Here is a 27,975-nt window from a genome sequence, read left to right as displayed (position 1 = left end):
GCCCTCCCTGCGGGATGCTCCCTGACGCTCCCTGACTCTCCCTGACAGCTGGAGGCCAAAGGGCAGGGCCACCCACAGGGTAATGGTTAACTAGACCAACACTCATCTATAAGGAGTGACTCCAGCTTGCTAAGACTCCATAGGATGCAGTGGGTGAATGTGCTTGGGGGGGTAGTGGGGGGCGCTGCCCTCGTAGGGCTGGGGATCATCCTGGGCCACTTTGCCATCCCCAAAGGGGCCGATGTACCAACTCCCAGCATCTTCCAGGACCTGGATCTGGAGATCCTTGAGAGCATCATGCAACAGCTGGATGCCCGCAGGATCCGAGAGAACCTTAGGTGAGATGGTTGTCTCCCCTCCCCTCTGGTGGGCCAGAGAGGCCTCCCTAACCCTGGTCCTGGCCGTCCTGTCCTTCCTTCCACCCTACAGAGAACTCTCCAGGGAGCCTCACCTGGCCTCTAGCCCCCAAGATGAGGCACTGGTGCAGCTGCTGCTGCAGCGCTGGCGGGACCCGGAGTCAGGCCTGGACTCAGCTGAGGCCTCCACCTATGAAGTGTTGCTGTCCTTCCCCAGCCGGGAGCAGCCTAACCGTGTGGCTGTCGGTGAGCTGCTGCTCAGGATTGGGGATGCCTGTGGGGTGGGCAGCTGCCAGGCCCAGCCCTGACACTACTCCTCCTCCACAGTGAGTCCCACTGGGAATGTCCTCTTCTCCTGCCGCCAGAGCGAACAGAACCTGACTGGGGAGCAGGGGGGTCCCGATGTAGTACCCCCATACGCAGCCTATGCTCCCCCAGGAACCCCACAGGTGGGCCTGGAACATCCTGCCCTCCACCCCAACTCCTCCCTTCCTGGCCTAGGAGCTTGCCCTGCCCCCCATTTCTCCATTGCTACTCCTGTTGCCCATCACCTAGTCATTCTACAAATACTAATGGCCCCTACTCAAGGCCAGGCCTGCTTCAGGGTATCTGGACATGGAGAAAGCCACGGGTGACTCTCTTCTTGGGGAGCTTAAAAGGTCTGGGTGAAGTGGGAAAATAGAATCCAAATCCATCATCCCACCATTCAGCCTCCCCCTCCTTTCCTCACTCCCTCTTTGCTGGGCCTGGCTCTAAGGACCACCTCCTCTTGGGACTAGGGCCTCCTGGTCTATGCCAACCAGGGAACAGAAGAAGATTTCATGAAGCTACAGGCTCAGGGCATAAAATTAGAAGGCACCATCGCGCTGACCCGATATGGGGGCACAGGACGTGGGGCCAAGGTGAGCGGTAGTCCCCAGTGCAAGCAGCCAGGTGGGGTGGGGGAGGGGCGGAGCAGCATTGGGTGGGGTGTGGAGCCCTGGGCTAGGCCTGAACAGAGAGCTGGATTTGTGCTGTTACCATTGGATGCCTCCCCTGACCCCACGGAGCCTGAGGAAATAAATGCATCAGGCAAAATTTTCAGCTTTTTTTTTTTTTTAAGATTTTATTTATTTATTCATGAGAGAGAGAGAGAGAGGCAGAGACAAGGCAGAGGGAGATGCAGGCTCCTTGCAGGGAACCCAGACTGCATCCCAGGACTCCTGGATCACGCCCTGCCCTGTGCTGAAGGCGGCACCAAACCGCTGAGCCACCCAGGATGCCCACATTTTCAGCTTTGATATGCTGAGAGTCTAAGTTCTCCTGCAAAGTAGTTCTTCTGAATATTCAACTTAAATCCCTTCTCTTGCCCTCCTTCCCAGTCTGCATCTTTTCAACTAAAACTTTTGACTAAGTATTTCACATCTGTAGTTTTTTAAAAAGTGTGTGTGTGTGTGTGTGTGTTTTCTTTTAATTTAAGAAGGTAGAGACTGAGAAAAGGGAATAGAGAGTTAGTGTTAAGTGAAACTACAGAGTTTCGGGTTTGCAAGTAGAAGATGTCAGTGGGTGGTGGTGACAGCAGTGCAATAATGTGGATGTCTTTAATTCCTCTGAACTTTGTGCTATAAAATGGATAGGGCAGTAAATTTTATGTTATCTGTATTCAATGAAGTACCCATAATAAGAGCTGAAAAAAAAAGAAAAGAAAAGAGAGAGAGAAGAGGTGTGGTGGAATTATACAGATTATAGACTTCCCAGTTTAAAAAAAAGTCTAGAGTTGAAAAGTTTTCCTGCAATGCCATCCTCCGAAGAGGTAACTACTTTTTTCTTTTTTCTTTCTTTTTTTTTTTTAAGTTTATGGGCGATCTACCCACAGTTACTTTTGGAAGAAGCACATAAAAATATATATTTTTATTTCCCCTTTTTCTATAGAAGCAGCATACTATACCCACTGTTTCAAGCTGTGCTTTTTTTCACCGTAATACATTCTAGAGATTATTCTTGATTGGTACATAAATTGTGTCCTTGTTCTTCCTTTTTTGATGTACTCTTATTTTTATTGTGCTAAAATATACCGGCATAAAATTAAGACCAATCTAATCATAAAATAAATCTAAATATATAATGTAAGGGTGTTATGTACCCTCACAATGTTGTGCAACCATTACCACCATCCATTCCCAGAACTCCTGATCATTTCAAATGAAACTCGGTGCCCATTAAATACTCACATGCCCATTAAATACTCACATTCTGCCTCGCAGGCTCCCAGTAACCTTTGCCCTCTTTCTGAAGGCCGTATGAATGTGTCTGTTCTAGGAATGTCACGTAAGATGAAGCACACACTGTCTTTTTGTGTCTGGCTTCTTCACTGAACATAATGTTTTCAAGGGCCATCGATGCTGTGTCAGAGCTTCCTTGCTTTGGAACACTGAGTAATAGTCTCTTGCACGTTGGGTACCACATTTGCTTGTCCACTCCTGTCAGTGGACACTTGAGCTGCTTCCACCTGTTGGTTCCTGTGAAGGTGCTGCTGTAACCACGGGTGCAGGAGCACACCCTGCCTCCATTTCCCTGCCTCCCGTTTCTGTACCAGCCACACTGATAAGCATCGCCAGCCTATGCCCCAGGGTCTTTTGCAAGCAGTGCTGCAGTGAAGGATTGGTATGAATATCATCTTGCCTGTAGGAAGACAGATCTTTTACAGCGAGGAAGGAGGCAGGGAACAGGACCTGAGCCCACCTCCCCCTTCCCCTAAACACAGCCTCATCCACCTCCTGCAGGCTGTCAACGCTGCCAAACATGGGGTCGCTGGGGTGTTGGTGTACACGGACCCCGCAGACATCAATGATGGGCAGAGCTCCACCAATGAGACCTTCCCAAACTCCTGGCGCCTGCCTCCATCAGGGGTGGAGCGAGGCTCCTACTATGAGTATTTTGGGGATCCCCTGACTCCGTACCTTCCCGCCAATCCCTCTTCCTTCCGCCTGGATCCAGATACTGCCTCTGGATTTCCTCCAATTCCCACTCAACCTATTGGCTTCGAAGATGCAAAAATCCTTCTCTGGTAAGCTCTGGTGCTCTGGGGGTCCCCTGCCCACCCTCCAGTGGCCCTCAACTGTCAATCCCCACATCCTTCACCTCCTCCCCAGCAACCTCCAGGGAGCCTCGGCCCCAGCTGCCTGGCAGGGAGCACTGGGTTGTGACTACAAGCTGGGACCTGGCTTCCAGCCAAATGGTGACTTCCCAGGAGACAGGTGAGGTGGGGCTCCTCCTCCTCAAGGCTCCTTTCCTCTTCCCTTGGTAGGCTTCCCTGCCCATCTCAAGGCCTAGCCTTTCCATTTCTTCTGTCTTCCAACTTTCTCGGGATACCTGTCCTGTCTTTGGGGAAGCCAGTGAAACAATTGCATGGCCCACAAGGCCCTGTGGAGTTTCACCCCCACTTCACCTATGACCTCCACTCTCCAGCCACCTCCTGTCTTGAACATGCCAAGTGCAAACCAAGACCTCTGCACTTGCTGTTCCCTTTGCCTGGAACACCCTTCCCTACACTCCTGCCTAGCTGAGACCAACATCCTCAACCTGCCACCAGGTATCATCTCACAGGTGGACTTGTTAGTGTCCTTCTCATGCCACTTCATCGCCTGCAGTGGCTTACTTCCTCGGGGTTTGCCTCTTTCAGGGGAGGGAGGTCCCACAAGAGCAGGGCTGTGTCTGTCCAGTCACTGCCCAGAGCCTACTATGATGCTGGCATACACTAGGTATCCAAAAAATACCTAACTGAGTCCATGAGAACTGGAATCAGAAGAACAGGACTTGCTCCATTTTTTTTTCCTGGTGAATAGAGTAGATTTAATATTTCTGTGCTGGTCAAGCAGAACACAGGTGGGCAGTACACGGGGGAGAGGGGCAGAGGGCCCCCTCCTCTCAGGAGGGGCGACTTGTGAAAGGGTGTATGTGGAGGGTTCTTGGGAAATAGTCCAAGAAGTCTTCTCAGCAAAGAGGCCTGGCCGAGGGGGTCCCTGAGTGGCTCAGTGGTTTAGCGCCTGCCTTCGACCCAGGGCATGATCCTGGAGTCTCGGGATCGAGTCCCACATCAGGCTCCCTGCATGGAGTCCTCTTCACCCTCTGCCTGTGTATGTGCCTCTCTCTCTCTCTGTCTCTCATGAATAAATAATAAAATAAAATAAATAAATAAAATAAAATAAATAAAGAGGCCTGGCAGGGGTACCATGAGCATCCAACACACCCAATCCTCAGCCTAAGTTGGGGTCCCCCACAAGGGGTCTGTGGAGTCATAGCATTTTTCTGGCTCCTTTGCTGGAATCCACACACCCAGCGTGATGGGGGACCTGGTCCTAGCCTGGGGTCTGGAGAGGTTCCAGGATGCAGGCAGGGTTGGGACTAGGGCTCAGAGCTCACAGCCCAAGGAAATGAGAACCCCTCAGGCTGTGCATCTTCTTTCCTCTGCCCTCATTCCATCCTCCAGGCTGGCCAAGAGCAGAGTCGGGTGAGCAGAGCCCCCAGAAGCTCTTCTGACTCCCCCAGCTTCTCCTGACTCCTCAGGGTGGGGTGGAGGAAGCGTGGAGACAGGGTCTGGGCAGCTAACTGACACTGTAAACTTTGCTTTAAAACAGTAACTTCAGTGGAGGAAGGGCTTCCACCCTGAGGCCAGTGTGGGGAGCAAGGGGGAGCAGGGGGTGTGGGAGGCAGCACAGGAAAAAGCCAACAAAACAAAAAGTTTTGGGGTTTGCTTGCGGCCTAAGAAAGGTCTTTGATCATTGGATTAATTTTCTCGCCGCCCTGGGCCTCAGTTTCCCCCGCATGGGGGGAGGGAGTGGGCAGGGCCAAGACTCTGGTCGCCCCCTTGGCTCCCCAAGCCAGGTGAACGTGAGTGTCTACAACCGCCTGGAGCTGCGGAACTCCTCCAACGTCCTGGGGATCATCCGTGGGGCGGTGGAGCCAGGTGAGCGCCCCCTCGGGGCTCCCAGACCCCGGCCCGCCCGGCCCCCAGGGCCCTCTGGCCGTGACCCCACCCAGCGCCCCGCCCGGCTGGCCCCACCCATCCCCCCCTAACCCGGTCTCTGCGTCTCTGCTGCCCTGGCAGACCGCTATGTGCTGTACGGGAACCACCGGGACAGCTGGGTACACGGGGCCGTGGACCCCAGCAATGGCACGGCTGTCCTCCTCGAGCTCTCCCGGGTCCTGGGGACCCTGCTGAAGAAAGGTGAGGCAGCCCGGTCCGCGGTCTAGGGGCTCTCGGCGCAGGCGGTCACCCACACCTCCGCGCAGGACTCCTGCCCCACCTGCTCCGGCCCAGCGCCCAGGCCCACTGTGCCCGGCCTGAGGGCCCTGGGGAACCTGGGAGGACGCCAGCCCTGGCCTCGCTCAAGTGGCCCCCTGGGGGATATGGAGAGTTCGTGCAGTGGCTTCTGAGAGGCCGTGTGCCCCTCCAGTGGAGTGAGGCCAGGTGCCGTTGTGAGAAGGGGGGTGCCCAGGTTCTGCCTTCGGGGAGCTTCAGCCCAGTTGAGGCAGGGATTTAACTCAACATACATGCCTTGTGCCTACCATGTGCCAAGCCAGTTCTAGGTGCAGCAGACACCACCCCCCCCCCCCCCCCCCCCCCCCCCCCCCCCCCCGTGAACATCTGAGTTGCTGCGTGTAAAGACAACTGTGGTCCCCGCTGTTATAAGGAAAAATGTCCAAGGGGCTGTCCTGGTACAAGGCCCAGCTCAGGAAGGCCTCCCTCTGGAGCTGGCAGTTTGGGGTGAGGTGGTGATCCACGTGGAGGGCATAGCATGTGGAGAGGAGGGCCTGGACCAGGTGGCAGCCCAGCTGGGGAGTTGGGAGTTCAGTATGAGGTTGGTGGGAAGACGGTGTGGGATTCTAATCACAAGAGTGACATGATGGAGTCCTGATTGTAAACACTTTCTCCTGTTCCAGTTGGGGAGGTTGTGAGGAGGCTGGCCCTGTGGCAGCGGTGGCAGATGCAGGATGGGGTGGGGGTGGAGGGATGGGGGGGATGGAGTGGGGGCTTGTCATCCAGTCAGAGGCCTCGTCATCCTCAGGGCCAGGAGGGATAGTGTGTTTTGTACCAAGGAGGGAGCAGTGGGAAGGAGGTCTTTGGTGACAGAGGTAAGGGAGATGACAAGTGGAGGACTCCTGGATCCTTGATTTCTGGTTTGAGCGACCTAGTGTATGGCAGTAATATTTGTGAAAACCAAATTAGGGGCAGCCTAGGTGGCTCAGCGATTTGGTACCTGCCTTTGGCCCAGGGCCTGATCCTGGAGACCCGGGATTGAACCCATGTTGGGCTGAGCCTGCTTCTCCCTCTGCCTGTGTCTCTGCCTGTGTCTCTGCCTCTCTCTCTCTCTCTCTCATGAATAAATAAATAAAATCTTAAAAAAAAAAAAAAAAGGAAAACCAAATCAAGGTCAGAGAGCAGATCTAGGGGGAAGAATATGAATTCAGTTCTTCACATGTTATTTTTTTTTTAGCTTTTTAAAAATTGTTGTAAAATATGCATACCATAAAATTTACCTTTCTTTTTCTCTTTAAAAAACAATTTTTTAAAAAGATTTTATTTATGCATGCATGAGAGACATAGAGAGAGAGGCAGAGACACAGGCAGAGGGAGAAGCAGGCTCCATGCAGGGAGCTCGACGCGGGACTCGATCCCAGGTCTCCAGGATCAAGCCCTGGGCTGAAGGCGGCACTAAACCGCTGAGCCACCAGGGCTGCCCAAAATTTTATTTTTAATTTAATTTTTTTTTTAGAGAGGGAGAGAGAGAGGCAGAGAGAGAATCCCAAGCAGGCTCCACTCCCAGCACACAGCCCAACATGGGGTTCGATCCCATAACCCCTAGTTCATGACCCAAGCTGAAATTAAGCGTCCGACGCTCAACTGACTGAGCCACCCAGGCGCCTCTAAGGTTTACCTTCCTAACCATTTTTAAGTGTACAGTTAAGTGGCATTAAGTATATTCAGTGTTGTGCACCCATCACCACCATCCATGTGTAGAACTTTTTCATCTTCCAGTACATGTAACATCTTAAAGTTACAACTATATAATTTGAATTGATACCCACTTAATCTCATACAAAAGTTCTACTTCTATAAAGCTCTGTCCTTCTCGTTTATGGTACTGATGTCACAAATTACATCTTTATACATGCATGCCCCTTCACATGGTGCTTTTGAGGTGCCTAAGAGACATTTCTCAGGGAGACGGCAAGCAGGCAGTTGCAAGTGCTGGTCTCCAAGGTCAGGAAAGAGGCTCTAGAGATAAACTGGGGAGTTGGTGGCATAAATGACATGTGAAACCACAGGTGTGGTTAAGATCAACTGATAATGGACTAGCTTGCGGAGAGAAGCTGGGCTTGTGGCTTTACCCCCTCTGGTAGTGTAGGAATTTCTGCCTCTATTGTTGTTAAAGTGTTTTATTTTGAAGTAATTTCAGACTTACAAGAGACTTGCCAAAAGAGTACAAAGAAGCCAGATATTCCTGATATTAAGATTTTACCACCTTGGCTCTTTTTACATGGTTTTCTGGAGTGTTTGAGAGTTGCAGAGATGCTGCACCTTTACCCATAAACATATCACTGCGTATTTCCTAAAAATAAGGACGTTTTCTTTTTTTTTTTTTTTAATTTTTTTTTTTTTTTATTTATTTATGATAGTCACAGAGAGAGATAGAGAGGCAGAGACATAGGCAGAGGGAGAAGCAGGCTCCATGCACCGGGAGCCCGACGTGGGATTCGATCCCGAGTCTCCAGGATCGCGCCCCGGGCCAAAGGCAGGCGCTAAACCGCTGTGCCACCCAGGGATCCCGGACGTTTTCTTTCATGGCCGCCGTATAATCATCAGAATCAGGAAATTAACAATGTTGCTGATTGTTTTTTTTTTATTTTTATTTATTTTTATTTTTATTTTTTGCTGATTGTTCTTATAATGACCTTTAGAACAAAAGGAAATTTCAGATCCGAGGGCCAATCCAGGATCACACATTGCATGTATGGTAGTGGCATGTGTCATCTGTAATAGTTCCTTAGTTCTTGTCTTTTATGATCCTGATATTATTTTGTTGAGTGTCCCTCCCTCAATTTGGATTCATCTGATTAGATACAGGTTATGCATTTGGGGCAGGAAAGAGTGTGAAAATTTGTTATTGCAAGCGTATAATCCTTACATACTTTTACAATTTTCATTTAAAACAAAAAAATTAAGGGGTGCCTGGGTGATTCAATTGGTTAAGCATCTGCCTTTAGGTTGGGTCATGGTCCTGAGGTTCTGGGATCAAGCCCCGCCTCTGGCTCCCTGCTCAGCAGGGAGTCTGCTGCTCCCTCTCCCTCTGCTGCTCCCCCTGCTGGTGCTGTCTCTCTCTCTCTCTCTCTCTCTCTCTCTCTCAAATAGAATCTTCAAAAATCAATCAATCAATCAGTCAATCAATCAAAAGGCTGAGAGGGGGATCCCTGGGTGGCGCAGCGGTTTAGCGCCTGCCTTTGGCCCAGGGCGCGATCCTGGAGACCCGGGATCGAGTCCCATGTCGGGCTCCCGGTGCATGGAGCCTGCTTCTCCCTCTGCCTGTATCTCTGCTTCTCTCTCTCACTGTGTGCCTATCATAAATAAATAAAATTAAAAAAAAAAAATTAAAAAAAAAAAAAAAAGGCTGAGAGGGGTGTCTGGGTGGCTCAACCAGTTAAGCTCAGGTCTTGATCTCAGGGTCATGAGTTTAAGCCCCATGCTGGGCTCTATGCATGAAGCCTATTTTAAAAAATAAAATGAAAATGAAAATGAAAATGAAAAGCTGATAAATGGTCAAAGGGTACTGAGTTGGAGCTCAAGTTGGAAGCACAACTGGGAACATATAGTGCTGTGGAAGCTGAGGGGTCTGGAGGACGTAAGGGGCAAGGGAGCCGGGGCTGCCCAGAGGTGGCTGGAGACCAGGGCAAGAGCGATGTGGGCAGAGACTAGAGATGAAAAGGAGGCTGCCAGAGGCTGTGAGAGGAAGGACCATTCGTTAGGGCCCTGGACCCCGGAGCCAGACCCTAGATTTGACCCTGGCTCTGCGGCCCACCAGCTGTGTAACTCTGGGTGAGTCATTTACCTTTTGGGCGGCTCAGTTTCAACTATGAAATGGAGATAAGGCTCTGTCCCTCAAGGTGTTGTTATAAGGATTGGATGGATAATGTATTATCACCGAGTGGAGAAGGTTGCGGGAGAATTCGGCTTGGGATTCTCGAAGGAGACAATTGGAGATGGAGGGTCCGGAGGTCTACTCAAAGCACACCTATAAGGACGGGGAGGCAGGGCGCTGGGGCAGAAGGGAGCAGCTGAGATTGGTATTGTGGGCAGTGTTGGAGCAGGGTCCCAGCACAGGCGGGAGGCTGGAAGGAGGATGGCACCTGGAGAAGGCTGGGCTGGAGAGGCAGCAGGACCTACCTCCTGTCGCTAGCTGCCCTGCCCAGGGTCCCTTCCTCCTCTCCGAGTCCCCAGAATTTCCTCCAAGCCACTCCTGGATCCTGACCTCCAGGCCTTTATCCCTCTCCCCAGGCACCTGGCGTCCCCGCAGATCAATAGTGTTTGCAAGCTGGGGGGCCGAGGAGTTTGGGCTCATTGGCTCCACAGAATTCACCGAGGTGAGCTGCCAGACAAGGTGGGCTGTGAAGAGGATCCCGGTGCTGGGCCTGGCCGGGCTCACGTCGGGCCTCCCTCCCGCAGGAATTCTTCAGCAAGCTGCAGGAGCGTGCGGTGGCCTACATCAATGTGGACATCTCGGTGTTTGGTACCTGGGGTGGATGGGCTGACTGGGAGAGAGGGGAAATGAGGGGGCGGCGGCCCGAATAGTCTTTCTGATCTTCCCACAGCCAATGCGACTTTGAGGGCTCAGGGGACACCCCCAGTCCAGAGCGTCATCTTTGCGGCCTCCAAACAGGTGAAGGGGGGTGGGGTGGAGAGGATGGTCCCTGCGGGGGGTGAGGCGGGGCTGGGTGGCTCAAGGGGTAATGGAGGGGAGGCACGGGTCTGAAGCTGGTACTTATTAGAGGGGCTGAGGCTGGGGGCAGGCCTTATAGGACCCGCAGGCCTGTGCATAGGATGGAGACTTGGGTGGGCCTGGTGGCAGATGCCTCTTGGGTCTGGGGAGCGGTCAGCCTCAGACTGAACTCCCCTCCGGGTCAGATCCCTGCACCAAGCCTGGGTGGCCTCAGCATCTATGACAACTGGATCCGGTATTTCAACCGTAGCAGCCCAGTCTATGGCCTGGTCCCCAGGTGAGCCCATGGCCAGGGCTGGGGCCCTGAGAGAGGAGGGCAGGCTGGCCCAGCACCCTCAGCCTGACCATCTTTCCATTTTGCAGCCTTGGCTCTCTGGGTGCTGGTAGTGACTATGCACCATTCATTCACTTCCTGGGCATCTCCTCCATGGACATCGCCTACACTTATGACCGGGTGAGTGGCCACCCTTCTGTTCCCCAGTCCCTTCCTCTCTTAAATCCTCTCTAGTGCAGACTGAGTCCAGCTCCACCACTCATTAGCTATGCTCCCTGGGCTGTTTCTCAACCTGAGGATCTCTTTATGCTCGCCAATGTTATTTTATTAAATTTAAGATAGTACTGAATTTAAAATACAACACTGTGATATGCATTATGAGGGGTGTGTGTGACACACTGCCAGTTAGTTGGAGGATGACATTGACTTAAAAAGCATCCTGGGGCACCTAGCTAGTTCAATCAGTGGAGCATGCAACTGTTGACCTTGGGGTCAGGAGTTCAAACCCTATGTTGGGTATAGAGATAATTTTAAAAAAGAAAATCTTAAAAGAGGCATTCTGATTCCAGAGATCTTAGTTTCCTCCTCTGTAAAGTATGAATTCTAGAACCTATCTCATGGATGTAGCATTCCCATGTTGTAGAGTTCACTGTTGGTACAACTCCTCCGACTTCTCATCCCAAGCCCGTCATCTTGGCCTTAATTCCCCTAGAGCAAGACCTCAGCCAGGATCTACCCCACCTACCACACAGCCTTCGACACCTTTGGCTATGTGGACAAATTTGTGGACCCTGGTGAGGAGTGGGGAAAGGGGAATCCTGAGGCTGGGGGAGGATGGGCTGAAGACTGAGCCCTGGCCTAGTCACCCTCCCTGCAGGCTTCAGCAGCCACCAGGCTGTGGCCCGGACAGCAGGGAGTGTGCTTCTCAGGCTCAGCGACAGCCTCTTCCTTCCTCTTAACGTCAGTGACTATGGAGAGACACTCCGAAGTTTTCTGCAGGCTGCCCAGCAGAACCTTGGGGTTCTATTGGAGCAGCACAGCATCAGCCTGGGTATGGAGCCCCCTTGACATGGAGGTACGGGGAGCCCTGCACCTCCAGGGCTAAGATGCTGGCTGTTCCCGACAGTACCTCTGGTGACCGCAGTGGAGAAGTTTGAGGGGGCAGCTGGGGCCTTGGATCAACGCATATCAGCGCTTCAGAAGGCCACCCCTGAGTGAGCAAGGGCACCAAACAGATGTCTGGGAGGGTGGCATCCAGGGCAGGATGCCGGCTGGCAGCTGGGCTGCTAGTTCCAGGGTGATGAGATGGTCCTGCCATTTCCAGCCCCCTGCAGGTCCGGATGCTCAACGACCAGCTTATGCTCTTGGAACGGACCTTCCTAAACCCACGAGCCTTCCCAGAAGAACGCTACTACAGGTGAGCCTGCTCCAAAGTTCTTGGGAAGTGCCATGGGGAGAGGCTGGGCAATGGGCACCCATCTCAGGGAGGAGAATCTTTTTTTATTTAAAGATTTTATTTATTTATTCATGAGACACACACACACATACACACACACACACACACACACACACAGAGGCAGAGACACAGGCAGAGGGAGTAGCAGGCTCCATGCAGGGAGCCCAATGTGGGACTCGATCCTGGGACTCCAGGATCATGCCCTGGGCCGAATGCAGGTGCTAAACCACTGGGCTACCCAGGGATCCCCTGAGGGAGGAGAATCTAAGAGTTTTGCTGGCCTTTGAGTTTTGCTGGCCTTTGCTGTTAGCTGGGGAATCACGCTCAAAGGATGGGAGGCAAATCAGTCAAGGTCATCTTGGGACCATAACCTAGATCTCTCAGGGCCATTGCTGTAAGGTCCCCAGCTTTCAGAGACGGTGGGGAGGCACTTTGTGCCTAGCTGTATACGGGACAAGAGCCTGTTCCAGGCTGAAGCTCCTCTCTTCCCCGTTTCCCAAATGACTTTGCTTCTCCCCCATATCTCCTATCAGCCATGTGCTCTGGGCACCCCGCACCGGCTCTGTGGCCACATTTCCAGGCCTGGCTAATGCCTGCTCCAGGGCCATGAACACAAGCCTTGGATCTCCCGCCTGGGCTGAAGTGCAAAGGCAGCTCAGCATCTTGGTGGTGGCCCTGGAGGGCGCAGCAGCCACCCTAAGGCCTGTGGCTGACTTCTGACCCCAGCTCCCCACCATCCTTCATCTTAACCTTCTCCCACTCGTTGTTGTTTTTTTTCTTGGGGGGGGGGGGTTATTTCCCAGTCTCCCTTGATGCCAATTTGAGGACAATCACAGAACCCTATTTCTGAGGCAACAGCTTAGTCCCAGTACGGCTACTCTGAGCTCTTTTCCCCCATATGGCTATCATGTCTCAACTCCTCCCTGCCCTCTCCCAAATAAATCAAGCATAGTTATTGTCCCTACAAAACAAGTTCCTTTTATTGTGTAGGAATTATGAAAAAAGAAACCTGAGTGCTTGGATCCAGTCCTGGGCTGGGAGAGTGCACAGCTCCTCCTCATGCTGGGGACTTGGGTCTGTCCACACCCTCATCTTCCTCCTCTGCCATGACCACCTCCTCCAGGGTGCGCCCTGCAAGTTTGCTCCCTACCAACACTTTGCAGGTCCCAGCAGGTGGCAGCCCTTCCTCTGTGTAATGACCCCTGAGAAACACAACTCTTTCCTGTCCATCTAAGGGCAGTCCGTGGGCCTGGCACAGGTCCCGTGCCTCTTCAGGCCCATCCAGGGCCAGCAGGTGGACTATGAAGCCCAGGGGCAAGGTCTGGCCTTTGGGGGTGCTCAGGGCACGAGCAAGGCGGGCCAGGGCTCCTCGGCGGGCACGGCCGATGTGGCACCACACAGCACAGCTCTGCAGGTAAGGCAGGATCCGCAGCAGGCGGAATAGGCGGGCGGTGTTGCCTTCGCGAAAGGCCGAGTCCACAGCCAGGGCCCTGCGCAGGGCCGGGCAGGAACGCAGGGCATCAGGTAGCTGTAGAACCTCGTGAAGGGCCTCCACGGAGCCTGTAAGGGAGGTGCCCCGGTGAGAATTCCAGAGTCTCTCCAGGGCCCCGCCCGCCTGGCACCCCATCTGCTTAGGCCAACCCCCATCTCCCCTCCCACCAGCCGGGGTCCTCCGCCCCGCCCACCTCGCCCACCTCGCCTGGCCTACCACCAAGCTCATCTCCAGCCCACCTACCTTCCACTCTGGCCACCCCCCCCGGGGGGGGGGGCAAGTTCCCCTTAGGTCCCCTTTTCTCTATCAGCTGCTTCCTGAACCTATTCTAAGCCCTTTCAAACAGTCTGAATCCTCCTAATAAAGGGAGTCATTGTTTTTAGATAAGGGAGACAGACCCAGATAATTTCATGACTTGTCAGAGACTTAGAGTTCGAATGTAGTAGAATTCAATACAACAAAATTCAGGTTTTCTGACTTCAAACCCAGCCCTTTCCGCACTGCCCCAGGGGCTGCACAGATTAAGAAGGTGGCTCTACCACATCTTCCCTATCTATCTACCTGGTAAGGCCTTTGCTTTGAGGAAATTCTGCCCCTGCTTCCCTTTCAGGAGAATCACAGACACGGGAACCTTGGGCCACTTTTGTAAACTGAGGCTTCTGGCCCATTAGTAAGTTTTGAAATCAAGATCATTTTATTATAAATAAAATAAAATAAATAAAATAAAAAAATAAAACTTATTAGAATGCACCATCCATTCATAGGAAGGATCTAATGTCTGAGACATTCATGGGCATATGTTCTTAGCTGCTTTGCAACACTGATGAAAGTCTCAAAAAGTTTGAAAATCACCAGGCCAATTTTATCGTTCCAACTCCGTCCTCTCCACTTTTATTAGGAAAAAAAAAAATTGAGACCCAAATAGGGGAAGGGACAGGCCAGAAGGCCCACGTCGGGGATTGGTGGGTGTTGCTCATTAACTCAATACCCATTTAGAAGTTAGGGGGACACCTGGGTGGCTCAGCGGTAGAGCATCTGCCTTTGGCCCAGGGTGTGATCCCAGGATGCTGGAATCGAGTCCCACATCGGGCTCTTTGTGGGGAGCCTGCTTCTCCATATGCCTGTGTCTTTGCCTCTCTCTGTGTGTGTCACTCAGGAATAAATAAAATCTTAAAAAAAAAAAAAAAAAAGTTAGGGATGAGGAGGGAGCTAACGGTGAGACTCTAAAGCTTCTCTTTCCTTCCTCGGCCTCCACTGTCCCCGTGGAGGCACCCTCCCCTACCCTAACTAACCCCCCGCACCCCCGCCGTCCTGCCGCCCAGACTCCGACTCACCCAGGTTATAGAGCAGAAAGAGACCCTGGAAGGCGGCCTGGCGGGGACGCGACCCGGCGCCCTGCGCGTAGCAGCGCCGCAGAGAACCGAAGCCCTCCTGCACCTGGGCCTGCAGCAGCACCGGGTCCGCTGGCCCGCGCGTCCCGTCGGGTCCCAGCCGCGCCACCACTGCCAGCAGCACGGCCAGCGCCGCCTCCAGCACCGCCGCCGCCTCGACGCCGTCCGCGCCCTGCAGGGCGAGGTCCAGCCGCACCGCACGCAACCTATCCGCCACGAAGCCGGCCACCTCGGCGCGGGATGCATCGGCGCGCTCGGCCACCTCGCCCGCCAGGTAGCGCACGGTGGCCAGCAGCACCCTCGGCGGACGCAGCTGGCTCGGCAGGGGCCGCGCCTTGCCGGCAGCCGGCCGTTGGTACTCCTTCACGGCGCGCTGTGGGTCCGCGCGGGGCGGGTCGCTGCGGCACCCGGGCGCCACCTCGAAGCGGTGCAAGCGGCGCTCCTTTTCGCGCTCGGCGCGCTCGGCGGCCGGGCACATGTCTGGGCAGGTGCCCACGGGCAACTCGCAGCCGGGCATGGGGGCGCTGAAGGGAAAGGACAGGCTCTCAGCATCCCGGAGCCGGGCGCAGCCACTCGCCCCATTCTATCCGAGAGCGGGCCGAGGCTGGCCGGGGCTCCCGCGACCCGGCGGGGTGATCCCAGCCGGGCCCCGCCCATCCGCCCTACCCCGCCACCGCAGTCCTCTCCCCGGGCCTTGTCCCCTCCCACAAGGCCTGGAGCGGGCCTCCCGAGACACCCCGCGTTGTACTTCAGCGCCGCCACTTCCGACTCAGGCGCCTACTAAAGGCTCCAGGATGCACCGCGCGCAGTCCACTGAGAGTCCCCCTCCCATGATGCACCAGCACGTAGTCCCTCCCGCGACCAATCACTTTGCCGGAGGGGCGGGGCCACGCCCTCCCGGGCTTCAGCCCGCGTTACTCTCGCTCAGCCTCTGGGTACCGCCCCAAATGGGTAAGCCTAACACGGGTTCTACTTCCTCCTCTCCGTCACCGGATAGCCTGGTTCAATTGGCCTTACTGTCACTCTCTACTCCTTTCCCTGGAGACTATTCTCCCCATTTTCTAGATCAGGTGTCAGCAAACACTTTCTGCAAAGGAATTTGCAGGTCGCAACTGCTGGCGTGGTGGGAAAGCAGCCACAGACAAGATGAAGTCAATGAGTGTGACTGTGTTCCACACATTGTGGAACTTAAGTTCCACAGACACTTAAGTTTTATGTGATTTTCATCTGTCACAGAATACTATTCTTTTGATTTTTCTCCCAACTATTAAAAAAATGTAAAAACCATTCTAGTTTATGGGCCTTAACAAAAAAAAAAAAAAAAAAAAGCCATGGGAGAGAGGTGGATGCAGGCCATAGTTTGCAGACCCCTGTTCTAGATGGGTAAACAGCTAGTTTACAGCAAGAGATGCTGCCCACACAAGAGGCAGGATCAGAAATGTTTTCTCCTGATTCCAAAGAGGCAGGTGTGGTCAAGGAGCTTTGAGTTCATTATTTGTTTCATTCTTGGTCCAGTTACATACAGAAATGACCCCCAGAGTTACACGACCAGGATATAGGGCCAGGCCCCAGGGAGAGTAAAAGGGAGTAGCTGGCAGTGCTGGAGCTAGAGTCCTGGGTAGGGGCTCACTCCCTCTCAAGATGGGAGTTGGGGCAGGTGCAGGTGCAAGATTTCTTCTGCTCTCTTCAGGTACTCAGCCGCCTTCTTCTTCACACCCTCCCGGCGGGCAGGTAACGGGTCACCTGTGGAAAGAAAATGGCTCAGCAGAGGTCTCTGGGTTCAAAACCCCTGGTCTAGCCCCTTACAGTTCACAGAGCACCAACACATGTCTTTTTCTACCTCCCTGGGAATCAGATCTATTCTCCCCATTTTACAAATAAGAAAATTGAGGCCCCAAGAGGTAAAGAAACTGCCCAAGGTTACACAGTTGGTCAGTGAAGAGAAATTCTGATCCTCTGAGTCTTTCATTTTCCCTTCCTTTCACTCCACCATCTGAAACCTTAGGCCTGACCCTCCACCTTCCCATCCATACTCACCAGGAACTCCCTGCAGCAGGATATGCACACCATCCCGATAGCCCTGCAGAGCTGCAGGGTAGGCACCTGCCTTCTCATCCCGAAGAGCCTGGGTGATAAGCTCTGTGGCTTGGCTCAGATAGGCAGGGACGGGCCGTCCTTCCTCGTCCTCTTCCTCCTCCTGCCCTCCAGGCTCCCAGGGTTCCTGGTCCAGCCTTTCAGGCTCTGCCTCCATCGCTGCCAGCTCACGCATGTGGGTTGGACTGGGGCCTGAACTTTCTATGATCAGATATGGAGGGCTCAGGCCACACTGTCCTCCATTTCTCAGGGCCTGCCATCCATCCCCAGACTTCTCTTGCTCAGCAAGGTACCAACCTGCCCCAGGTGGACAGAAGCAGAGCCTGAGCAGTTCAAAATCCATTTGTACCAAACAGACTAGCCATGATCTATTTAACTGGTGGAGTTCCTGTGCTTTTGTAAAAAACAATTTTACCTTCCTAATTCTTTCAGTAATTCTTTTGTATTAACATTATTTTGTGAGGTCTGGGTCACTGGGCCTACCTCCCTCCTGACTATCTATAAATTCAAGAATTCCATCTGAAGGATGCTAGACCAACTAAGCCAGGCCAAGGGTAGAAATGCTCCAAACCTTGGAATGTTAAAATAATAGATTCAGAGAATCTCAGGTGTTACAACTTCAGCTGAGGACACAAATGTGAAGATAGTGGGTGGTGAATATCCTCACCAGATACCCAGAGAGAAGGTCTCATTATGTACCCCGGGACTGGGTGGCCAAACATCCCCTCTGCAGCTTACACAAAAGAAGGCTAGAGATTTGGCCCATCTTTGGTGAAAAGGCCTTTGAGGGGAAGGAGCTGGAACAGAAAGCACCATGGCACACCACTGGCCTGGAGAGGGACGGGTGGCATTTCTCCAACCTCACCCAAGTGACCCCATGAAGAGACTGGGGCCTCCTGCAAGTGGGAAAGATGACCTCTCACTTCCCAGCTGGACACAGAGCCCTCCCTGTGTTGCTCACGGAGCCAAAGGCAGAAGTGTTCTTGGGATGCCGTAAAACATTGATTACAAGCGTTCAATATATGTGCTGAAGAGAGAGACAAGTGCCAGCTCCTTGCCTGGAGGATTCTGATGGTGAGGGACTTGCTGGAGGTGCCCAAACAATGGGGCAGGGAGATGAGGCAGCATCTGAGCAAACTGTACTTCCAGGCTCTGGCGGGACAAGAGTTTGGGAGCTTTCTTATGGGCTGAAGGAATGTGTCATGGGAGCTACATTCTAGGAGCCATGACAGGCTCCTATCCAAGCATCTGACCACCAGACACCCCTGGGGCTTCAGCTAGAGCTAGGCAGGCAGGCGTGGTGACACCACCCCCACCTTCTCTCTCTAATCTCTTCTTCCCCCAACCCAGCTGGGGAAAGGCCGAAGGAGCAGGGACAGGAGGAAGAACCAGAAGAGTAAAAGGATACTCCTCCCAGGAGAGCAGGGTGGTGGTGTGGAGCTGAACATTGGATGGAAGATTGAGGTTCCGATTTGGAACCGATCTGGGGTGAATAAACTCAAATGCCTGTCACTGATCACAAAGCTGAGAGGCTGCCCCAGGAGGTCCCCGAAGGGCAAAGAGGAAAAGCCAATAAAATGGGCTTAAAAATATTGGAGGATTCCAAACTGAAACCCTTTCGTGATGATCCTGAAGCAGAGGAGCCACTTCAACACCCCAGCTGGAATAAGCACAAAGCCAGAGACTTGAAGAATTTAAAGGTCCAGTGTCTCAGAGCCTGGGACTCTAAGCTCCCCTGGATCTTAACAAGGAGGTCGGGACCCAGACGTCCTTGTGGGGTGGGGGGATGTTGGGGGGGGGTGGGGGAGGGCGGTTTCGGCTTCCATGCTAGGTCTGGGGTGCCCCCATGTGCTAGCAGCTGCTGCAGGGCGTCCTGTGCTGCCCTCTGGGTCCAAGCCTCACCCACCCCCTGACCATCAGGCCTCTCCTGCCTTCAGGATCTGCATCTCCACCCTGAGCTGGCCAGGATGCCCCTCCCTTGGGCTTCCAACTGAAGGAACTCCGACCCTCCCCCAAGACAGTGTGATCCCTGCTTGTTCCAAAGCTTTCTCAGGGAGAAGATCTACCTGTCCCTGAGATCTCCCTTTCCTTCCTCCAGGCTTGCACTGTCCAGGGGCAGCCAGCTCATGGGTCCTGGCACCAGGGTGTCTGCTTCCAATTCTCACCAAGGCTGTCAACTGCCTGTCATGGGGCACCTTTCTAGGACTTACCCAAGCACTACACAAGCTAGGTGGTGGCTCTGCCCATCCTCCATGCCCCTGCCTCAGCCCCCCTCTGCCCTCTGCTAGCCCCAGCTCGTTACCTTCCCTGGAGAAGGGGTCGAAGAGGGCAAGCTCGGCCTCTGTGAGGGGGCCTCGGGCTGGGGAAGTGGATGCTTCCTCGGTGCTCCCGCAGTTAAAGAGGAGATCCAGGGCCTCCTGGGCAGGGCTGGATGGTGGGGGATCCACTGTGGAACACATCATCGGGAACATTCATGCCTGCCCTTATCATTTCCTAGCTTTCAAAATTGAATCACCTTCTCACTAATTCCTTGTGGCACCCAAGGGCATGGACAAGCCTACTCTTAGGGTTGGCACCCCTCTTACAGATTAAGACACTAAAGCCTAGAGAAGGAAAGTGGCCTGGCTAGAGCTTCTCAGCACCTTAGTGGTAGAAGGGCTGGGACATAGCCCAGAATTTTTCCTAAGCTCAGTGAGCAGCAAGTGCATGCCCTCCATCACCCCCAGACCTGCCAGTCCTGGCTCCCTCCCCAACCTCAACATACCTGGCACTTCCAGTTCCTCAAGGCCTCTCCTTTCTGCAGGGAGTGGCTGTGGCAACCAGGGCTCCTCTGGAGGTGGTGTGGGGATCAGAGGGGGTGGCAGGATGTGCAGGTCTCTGGATATGCCAGAGGGCCGGGTCACCTCCCCACCCTGCAGGAGAGAAAGACAGAAGTGGGGGGTGTCTTGGGGTGCAGCCTAGTGGGCAGGCAGGCTTCCCAGGTGCTGGGGAGGGACAAGCAGGGACACATACCCGGAAGAACTCCTTGAGTTGGGGGCTGTTGTTGAGTGCAGGGATGTGAACAGTGAAGCGAAGCAAGTCCTCAGCCCCCTTCCGCCGCTCTTCAATCACTGAGGCCTCAAACCGGCCTGCAGCCCCCCAGAACAAGGGGTGGGAAGAGAAGCAGTGATCCACAGGGGTCACTTCCCTGCTTCCGCAGGAAAGGATCCCAGCAGCCAGCTGCTGTTCTCCCAGCAATCTTCCCTGGCTCCTCCTGGAGGGCGGGGGCGGGGTCCTTGTAAGCAGGGACCAAACTCCCTAGTCCTCGTTTACCAGATTTATCAAGCACCTACTAATGTGCTAGGCTCAGAAGGTGAATGGGAGGAAAGCCAGGTCTCTGGTCCCATGGGTTCACATCCTAGACAGTAGAGGCAGATGGGCAACCACCAAGAAATGAAATAATTTCAGATTGTTCTGATGGAAGGGGGAGGAAAGTAAGACTGAGAGAGAGAAAGTGACTTGCCCAAGGTCACACAGCAAGATGCGCCTTTGTCATAGTTTCTGGGTATGCTGCATACCTGCATAACCTGCCAGCAGCAACCCTTGACCTTGCTGTGAAAAAGTATCTCACGTGAGTCTAGAGATTCAGATAACAGATCAGTCCGGTCCCCCAGCAATACATCACGCATGGCATGTGAAATTTCTAATTTTCTAGTAGCCAAGTTAAAAAGAAACAGGTTATTTTTATGTATTTATTTTGAAGATTTTATTTATTTGAGAGAGAGAGAGAGAGAGAAAGCATGCCCAAGCAGGTGGGAGGGGCAGGGGGGAGAGGGAGAAGCAGACTCCCCACTGAGTGGGGTTCTGGAGGCACAGCTGGATCCCAGGACCTTGAGATCACCGCTAGAGGCAAAGGCAGATGCTCAACCAACTGAGCCACCCAGGTGCTCCCAGGTTAACTCCATTTTAATAAGATGTTCCACTTAACTCAGTGTACCCGAAATAGTCTCATTTGAACATGTGACCAATACAAAAATTACTGTAATAGTTTCAGTGTGCATTCAACCCATCTGGCCACCTCAGCTCAGACTCACCGCATCTGGCTCACAGATGCTGTTTTTGGATAGCGTAGGTCTTGAGGTGACACCAGCTCCTAGGGAGGAATTCTGGTTCTGCCTCTTACAGGCCAAGCCCCTTTATCACCCTGAGCCTAGCTCCCTTGTCCTGAAAATGGGGCTAAGGAAGACGGGATGCTAAAGGGCCCCACACACACCAAGGGCTGCTCTGAGCCTCAGTTTCCCCATGTGGGAAGTGAGGCTCTCTCTAAGGGCCCTCCCCAGATGTGTTTTTGCTAGGGGTTGTGGCCCCTCCATCCAGCTCCCACCAGCAGGGGTCCCCTCTGCCCACCTCTCCCTCCATACTGGGCCTGCCTGCCTAGATCAACACTCACCAAACACCTGGCCACGAGGAAAGGCCGGGAACTCCTCCAGGCGGCGGAAGAGGTTGCGATGGGTGTAAGCCAGGTCCCCATGCAGCTTGCGGAAGTCGCTGTACCGCTTCCAGACCACCACCTAAGAGGGATAGGACACTTGTCCCAGGCCAGTAAGGGTGGTAGTAGAAAGAGGCTTTCCCCACCCCCAGCCTGGCCCCAGCACACAAGTGTGCACACATGCATGTGTGTCTGTGTGTGTGTGTGTGTGTGTGGATTGGGATGTAGCACCTCCTCCTCCTCCCAGGATCAAGGAGTTACCAGCTGTTCCTTCACTGTTACTGCATCTGGAATTGGGGAAAAGTCCCCCTTCCTCCCAGAAGCCTCACCTCTTTGACATCCTCTGGGTCCCTCTTTGAGATGAACTGAGGAAGAAAGGCAAGAACCAGGTGAGACCTGAACTGACATCCAATGCCCCATCACCCAGTAAAATCCAGGGATACCCCAGGTACCTCCCGGCCCTCCTCAAAGGGGCAGTGGACTTTGGCTGCCCACTGAGAGAGAGAAAAAAGACATTTCTCTCTGTCTTTCTTATGAATGAATAAACTTTAAAAAAATAAATAAAATAAAAAATATTTTTTTAATTTCTTTTTTAAAAGATTTTATTTATTTATTCATGACAGAGAGAGAGAGAGAGGCAGAGACACAGGCAGAGGGAGAAGCAGGCTCCATGCAGGGAGCCTGACGTGGGACTCAATCCTGGGTCTCCAGGATCATACCCTGGGCTGAAGGCGGCACTAAACCGCTGAGCTACCCAGGCTGCCCAAAAAATATATTTTATTTATTTATTCATGAGAGACACACCGAGAGAGGCAGAGACATAGACAGAGGGAGAAGCAGGCTTCATGTAGGGACCTCAATGCAGAACTCGATCCTGGGACTCCAGGATCATGCCCTGGGCTGAAGGCAGCCACTCAACTGCTGAGCCACCCAGGCATCTCAAGAAACTAGGTTTTAAAACTATTGAGGATTATATATACTTGACAAAGAAATCATAACCAGAATATATAAAGAACTCCTACAGATCAATATGAAAAAGAAAACTCATCTTCTAAAATTGAGCAAAATATTTGAGTAGGCACATCCCACAAAAGAAGGTGTTTGAATGGCCAATAAGGTTATAAGCATATGCTCAACATCATTAGTCATTAGAGAAATGTAAATTACACTCCAGTAAGATATTACACGCCCACCTGCCCAGCATACCCAAATTTGAAGATGCCGATGATATCAAGTACTGGTGAGAATGGGAGTATAAAACAGTACTTTGGAAACTACTGGTAATTTTTTTTTCAGATTTTATTTTTAAGTAATCTCACCCAACATGAGATCAGAACTCAAAACCTCAAGATCAAGACTCGCATGCTCCACCAATGGAGCCAGCCAGGCAGCCGTGATGTTGGTATTTTATTTTATTTTTTATTTTTTTTAATTTTTATTTATTTATGATAGTCACACACACACACACAGAGAGAGAGAGGGAGAGAGAGAGAGAGGCAGAGACACAGGCAGAGGGAGAAGCAGGCTCCATGCACCGGGAGCCCGACGTGGGATTTGATCCCGGGTCTCCAGGATCGTGCCCTGGGCCAAAGGCAGGCGCTAAACCGCTGCGCCACCCAGGGATCCCCTGATGTTGGTATTTTAAAGAGATGACCCAGGTAAAATTTCCTGGAGAAGACCAGGCAGCACACTTACCTCTCAGAGGCACAAGGACAAGCCTTTGGAGAGAAATAGGGGAGGTTTAGGGATTGGTAAAAAAAAAAAAAAAAAAAAAAGATCAACAGACTTTGAATTGTTTCTGGAGCCACATCTGTGGTCCTGTGAAGATTTGGTTGTAAAACAAGGACAGCTGTTTTTAATTCCTCATGGAATTGGATTGCCATCTAAAAGATATCAAAAGACTGACATAGCCATCTATCCATGTTGGAAAGTTTTTCTGTCCCGTTGGGTACATTTAGCTTGGTAAAAGCCAAAAAAAAAGTTATCAGGCTCTGAATATCAGCCACCAACTTGGCCAATTTCCAACCACAGAGCTACTTAAAAAAAAAAAAAAAATTCTTTTAAATATTTTGTCAGTTTTGGCTAGGACAAACAGCAAACAGCATCCCCAAAACTGGTAATTTCTAGGACAACTACACTTGTAGCTATCAAATGACCCAGCAAGCCCACTCCTAGGTACATACTAAGAAAATATGGGTGTACATGTCCATAAAAAGAATTGCACATGAATGTTCATACAACTCATAACAACTAAACATTAAAAAAAAATAAAACAAAACATTTTTTTAGACATAACCCAGAAGTCTAGTAACAAGAAAATAAATAAAGAAATGGTGGTATATTTATACAAGGGGCTACCATCACATGGCAATAAAAAAGAACAAACTACTTAAACATGCAACAACATGGATAAACTCCAAAAACATTATATAGAGAAGGAAAAAGGCCGACATAAGCGAGTACTTGCTGTGTATATGATTTCATTTATATGAGGCTCAAGAACAGACAAAAGTAATCTAGGGGAACAGAAGTCAGGACAATGGTTACCTCTCTGGGAGGAGGACTATAGATGAGAAACGTACAAAGAAACTCTCTGGGGGAGGGAAATGTCTATGTCCTGATTTGAGCACTGCCAGTGCAGATGTATCCATATATAAAAATTATTGAGCTACACACTTAGGATCTACATGTATTACTTACATAAATTATGTTGTGGAATTTTATTTTATTTTTTTATTTTTTTATTTTTTTATGTTGTGGAATTTTAAAAAATATTTTATTTATTTATTCATGAGAGACACACACAGAGAGAGGCAGAGGCATAGGCAGAGGGAGAAGCAGACTCCATGCAGTGAGCCCAATGTGGGACTCGATCCTGGGACTCCAAGATCATGCTCTGGGCGTGAGGGTAGGCGCTCAACCTCTGAGCCACCCAGGCATCCCTGTTTTGGTTTAGAAAATTTACAAGGGGAAACAACAAAAAACTGAGGAATATCAGCAAGTGACCTGTGAGACTGTGTGTAAATAATAAACTAGATACACATAACTGCTTTTAAATATAAGGTTTATATGCAAGGATAAAGAAGACCTAGTGGCATTAATTCTCACCAAGATGGCAGATGAATGGGGATGGTAAAAGAGGGAAAATTACTTATCTTTAAAAGTTATAATAAAAACATATCAAAGTAATGAATGTTTAAAAACCAACAGAAAGATTTATCAGAAAAGAGTACAGTCCCTGGCCACCCTCCAGTCTAGTCTTCCTAGGGACTATCTTTCTGCATGTGTGTCTTGTTTTTATTTGACAAGGAAAAGATATAAAAGCTACAGGGAAAGTTCCTTTTAAACATCTAGGATTCTGCACCTAAATCACTTTGCAACTTCCCCTTAATAGTTATTAATGTACCATTTAATAGTCGCCTAATTTAAAATTCTTTTTTTTTTTTAAGATTTTATTTATTTATTCATGAGAGCCAGATTTTATTTATTTATTCATGAGAGCCACACAGAGAGAGGCAGAGACATAGGCAGACGGAGAAGCAGGCTCCCTGCGGGGGAACCTGATGGGGGATCCGATGTGGGGCCTATCCCAGGACCCCTGGCATCACTGGCATCACAACCTGAGCCAAACCACTGTGCCACCCAGGTGCCTCTAGTTTAAAATTCTAAAAGTAATAAACAATTTACAGTGAAAAGTCTCCCCCAACCAGTTCTCCTATATCATTCTGCAGATACTCTTTTACACTGTTTTTTAAATCCTTCTCGTGGTTTCTAAATCCTTCTCGTGGTTCCCCCTATGTATCTGTAAAATGTGCCTATAACGTTGTTACTGCTTCATAATCAATTCACTCTTTCTGTCTTCCAGCTGTGACTGTGAAGATTCAGACCGACTTACTCTTTTTTTTTTTTTTTCTGACTTACTCTTTAAAATTCTCTTGAGCTGTAAGGATTTTTAAAGTCATAGAGTTTTTTTGAAAGAAAATTAAAACTTAAACTCTAAAAAAAGGGCTTTTATGTTAATATCAAACCAAGCGGTTCACACAAACCTAATCCCAGAAACTGGAGAACTAACATTTGAACCGAGCCAGAGTTTCCGTGCTAATTTGAAGAAATTCACAGCCCGCAGTGCTGACGCCACACGGTGGGCGTGGGAACCCACCCCTCCCACTCCAAGAACTACCGTCCAAGCCCTTTTAAAAGGACAGCGCCCTCCCGGGACCGCACCACTGGGCCGCTCAGGATAAGCCTGGGCTCTACCGCAGTCTCCCCTTAAAGGGGAAATCCATTTCTGTCGTCTAAAAAGGGAGCGACCAGCGGCGCCTTGCCTTAAGGTAAAACACTGCCCCACCTCTTGTTAAAAGGGTAAAGGTCCCCACTCGGGCCCACCTCACCTGCGCGGTCACTTTATATTCGGTGTAGCCCTTGGGGTGGGTCCGGGGGTCGGAGACTGTGTAGTGTCGCAGGAAGTCGTCCTTCGCCTGGCGGGACATGGCAACCGAGCTGGAGTGGAGCTGACCGCCGGCCTCTGCCTCCTCAACGCCGCCCCCGCCCCTCCAGGTCAGTCTCCGCCAGCCACCGCCTCTCCCAGGCCTGCGCCCTTCTTCCCCGAGCCTAGGGAGCGGGTCGCAAGTGACGGCGCAGTCCTTGGCCTTGGCGTGCGGCCAGGGAGCGTCTAAAAAGTTCTCGGTGGCGGGTAAGGCGTGAACTAGGTAGTTTAAGAGTTAAGAACCGGGGAGGTGAAAAAAAAAAAAAAAAAAAAAAAAAAGAACCGGGGAGGTGGGATCACTTAGCTGACAGGTGCTCGAGCCTTCCCCATCAAACGTGTCCAAACGACTTCTCCTCTGCTTTCTGGTTCCCTTCGTTCATCCACTCACCCAACTTTTATTGTGCCTAGTGTGTGGCAGATGTAGCCAAATCATTTCCCTGTTTCCTTCCGTGGGATTCGCTAATTCATGTTTTCTGCAAGGGTAGGGGAAGCAAAAAAGAACTCCAGAGAAGAGGATGGCCTCACAGGTTCTGTAGTCACACTTCTTACCAGTGGTATGAGTTTCCCTTAACTACCTGAGCTTAAGTTTCTCCTCTCTAGAACGTTTATAATGTTTCTAATAGGATCTACTGCAGTGGATGTTTCTTTCTTTCCCCTCTTGGTCTGTCCAGCATTCACCCCCACCTCTCTGTTAGCACCATATCTTTGTTTGGAGGTAGTTCTCTAATAGGTATAGCCCATCAGCCTCCTACCCCTGGAATCCAAAGGTGCCAGCTCCTTTCCTTGCCCCAGGTCCTGGGTAGAGGAGGAGGACTCTCCCCAGAAGCCTAATTCTTGAGTTTCTTGAGGGAGAAACAGAGTGCACAGTGCCTAGCAAGGGGACTGATTTGTTCCTGATGTGCAATGTTGGCTGTGGGCTCAGCTGCCCAGCCTCTGGGCACCCTGTTTGTCAAACCTGATGTCTGGCACCCTGACAGCTCCATCAGATTCTGTCCCAAGACAGCATTAGTATCTTAGTATCTTCCCAAGACCATCCTTTCTGCTGAAGGCAGTTGTGATTATTTCTGGGACAAGCTGTTGAGGACTCTGATGGATACCACCAAAGCCAGGTTGTGAGGTTTTTTTTTTTTTTTTTTAAGATTTTATTTATTTATTCATGATAGAGAGAGAGAGAGAGAGAGGCAGAGACACAGGCAGAGGGAGAAGCAGGCTCCATGCACCGGGAGCCCAACGTGGGATTTGATCCCCGGTCTCCAGGATCGCGCGGTGGGCCAAAGGCAGGCGCCAAACCGCTGCGCCACCCAGGGATCCCCAGGTTGTGAAGTTTAAAAGTGATAGCGTGGGTGAAGCGCTCAAGTGCTCACGGCCACTCTTATGGTGGGCACCGTACTGCCAGTTTCCAGAAAGAGACAAAGGAAACTCCCAAATGAGACGGGTGGAAGCTCAGACATAGGGTAGATTATCCAGGAGGTGTTTGGGAGGAGACTTAGATGGGGTGGTGTCCCCTTGAACAACACACACCTCTAGAGATCCCTTTTATTTTTATTTTTTTAATTTTTTAAAAAAGATTTTATTTATTCATGAGAGACAGAGAGAGAGAGGCAGAGACACAGGCAGAGGGAGAAGCAGGCTCCACCCAGGGAGCCTGATGGCGGAACTTGATCTCGGGTCTCCAGGATCACACCCTGGGCTGAGGGCGGTGCTAAACCGTGGCCGTAGAGGCCACTTATAGGCATTATTTTTGCTCTCTCAAGCTCTCCCCAGCAGGACTGGCTCCAAGTCTTCTTGCCCATCATTCCCTCCCCTCCCTGGCCCTGCAGCTCCCAATTCTCTCCTTTCTGTCTTCTTTCACCCTGTCCCCTCCAAGCCCATTCCCATCTAGATCAGCTTGTCCCCCAGCTTTCAGATGGCAACTCCATTTCCATCACCAGCAGAAGCAAACAGAAAAGTCCTCATAGCCAGCAGGAGAGAGGAAAGCTGCAAA

General features: G+C 51.5%; 3 protein-coding genes across 6 annotated transcripts; 1 reads left to right on the top strand and 2 right to left on the bottom strand.

The window, feature by feature from the left end:
- The first annotated feature begins 144 nt into the window (after positions 1 to 144).
- Positions 145 to 12,793, top strand: NAALADL1 (N-acetylated alpha-linked acidic dipeptidase like 1). Its single transcript, XM_026004479.2, has 18 exons — positions 145 to 338; positions 430 to 602; positions 684 to 805; positions 1,136 to 1,258; positions 3,119 to 3,402; positions 3,488 to 3,592; positions 5,216 to 5,301; positions 5,443 to 5,562; positions 9,889 to 9,974; positions 10,057 to 10,120; positions 10,203 to 10,270; positions 10,516 to 10,607; positions 10,694 to 10,784; positions 11,317 to 11,398; positions 11,482 to 11,655; positions 11,731 to 11,818; positions 11,929 to 12,021; positions 12,594 to 12,793. Exons 1-18 carry the CDS (start codon positions 145 to 147, stop codon positions 12,778 to 12,780), a joined length of 2,232 nt encoding a protein of 743 aa, XP_025860264.1. The 3' UTR covers positions 12,781 to 12,793.
- Positions 12,794 to 13,012: 219 nt separating this feature from the next.
- On the bottom strand, positions 13,013 to 15,625 carry SAC3D1 (SAC3 domain containing 1). Its single transcript, XM_026004480.2, has 2 exons — positions 14,887 to 15,625; positions 13,013 to 13,620 (listed from the first exon to the last, which is right to left on the bottom strand). The coding sequence occupies exons 1-2, from the start codon at positions 15,458 to 15,460 to the stop codon at positions 13,118 to 13,120; spliced, it is 1,077 nt and encodes a 358-aa protein (XP_025860265.1). The 5' UTR covers positions 15,461 to 15,625; the 3' UTR covers positions 13,013 to 13,117.
- A 799-nt stretch (positions 15,626 to 16,424) lies between these two features.
- On the bottom strand, positions 16,425 to 26,195 carry SNX15 (sorting nexin 15). Of its 4 annotated transcripts, none has more exons than XM_026004483.2 (8): positions 25,897 to 26,195; positions 21,835 to 21,870; positions 21,467 to 21,587; positions 20,050 to 20,165; positions 19,802 to 19,949; positions 19,340 to 19,483; positions 16,981 to 17,238; positions 16,425 to 16,686 (listed from the first exon to the last, which is right to left on the bottom strand). In XM_026004483.2, the coding sequence occupies exons 1-8, from the start codon at positions 25,993 to 25,995 to the stop codon at positions 16,580 to 16,582; spliced, it is 1,029 nt and encodes a 342-aa protein (XP_025860268.1). In that variant the 5' UTR covers positions 25,996 to 26,195; the 3' UTR covers positions 16,425 to 16,579. The 4 variants fall into 4 exon arrangements, with proteins under 4 accessions (XP_025860268.1, XP_072614483.1, XP_072614482.1 ...); XM_072758382.1 differs by lacking the exon at positions 20,050 to 20,165 and adding an exon at positions 23,201 to 23,223 and having other exon boundaries at positions 25,897 to 26,114; XM_072758381.1 differs by lacking the exon at positions 21,835 to 21,870 and having other exon boundaries at positions 25,897 to 26,124.
- Positions 26,196 to 27,975: the final 1,780 nt, after the last annotated feature.

This window comes from Vulpes vulpes, chromosome 5 (genome assembly GCF_048418805.1).
Source record: "Vulpes vulpes isolate BD-2025 chromosome 5, VulVul3, whole genome shotgun sequence".
Lineage (NCBI taxonomy): Eukaryota > Metazoa > Chordata > Mammalia > Carnivora > Canidae > Vulpes > Vulpes vulpes.
Note: the sequence above shows the minus strand (reverse complement) of the source record. Positions and strands in the feature narration are given on the sequence as shown.

Coding starts and splice junctions, on each gene's coding strand:
- NAALADL1 (XM_026004479.2), top strand. CDS start 145: ATGCAGTGGGTGAATGTGCTTGGGGGGGTAGTGGGGGGCGCTGCCCTC. Junction 3,593..5,215: donor GGTGACTTCCCAGGAGACAG/GTGAGGTGGGGC, acceptor TGGCTCCCCAAG/CCAGGTGAACGTGAGTGTCT. Junction 5,563..9,888: donor GGGGACCCTGCTGAAGAAAG/GTGAGGCAGCCC, acceptor CCCTCTCCCCAG/GCACCTGGCGTCCCCGCAGA.
- SAC3D1 (XM_026004480.2), bottom strand. CDS start 15,460: ATGCCCGGCTGCGAGTTGCCCGTGGGCACCTGCCCAGACATGTGCCCG. Junction 13,621..14,886: donor CTTTCTGCTCTATAACCTGG/GTGAGTCGGAGT, acceptor CCTCCCTTACAG/GCTCCGTGGAGGCCCTTCAC.
- SNX15 (XM_026004483.2), bottom strand. CDS start 25,995: ATGTCCCGCCAGGCGAAGGACGACTTCCTGCGACACTACACAGTCTCC. Junction 21,588..21,834: donor ACCCAGAGGATGTCAAAGAG/GTGAGGCTTCTG, acceptor TATCCCTCTTAG/GTGGTGGTCTGGAAGCGGTA. Junction 19,950..20,049: donor AACTCAAGGAGTTCTTCCGG/GTATGTGTCCCT, acceptor TCTCTCCTGCAG/GGTGGGGAGGTGACCCGGCC.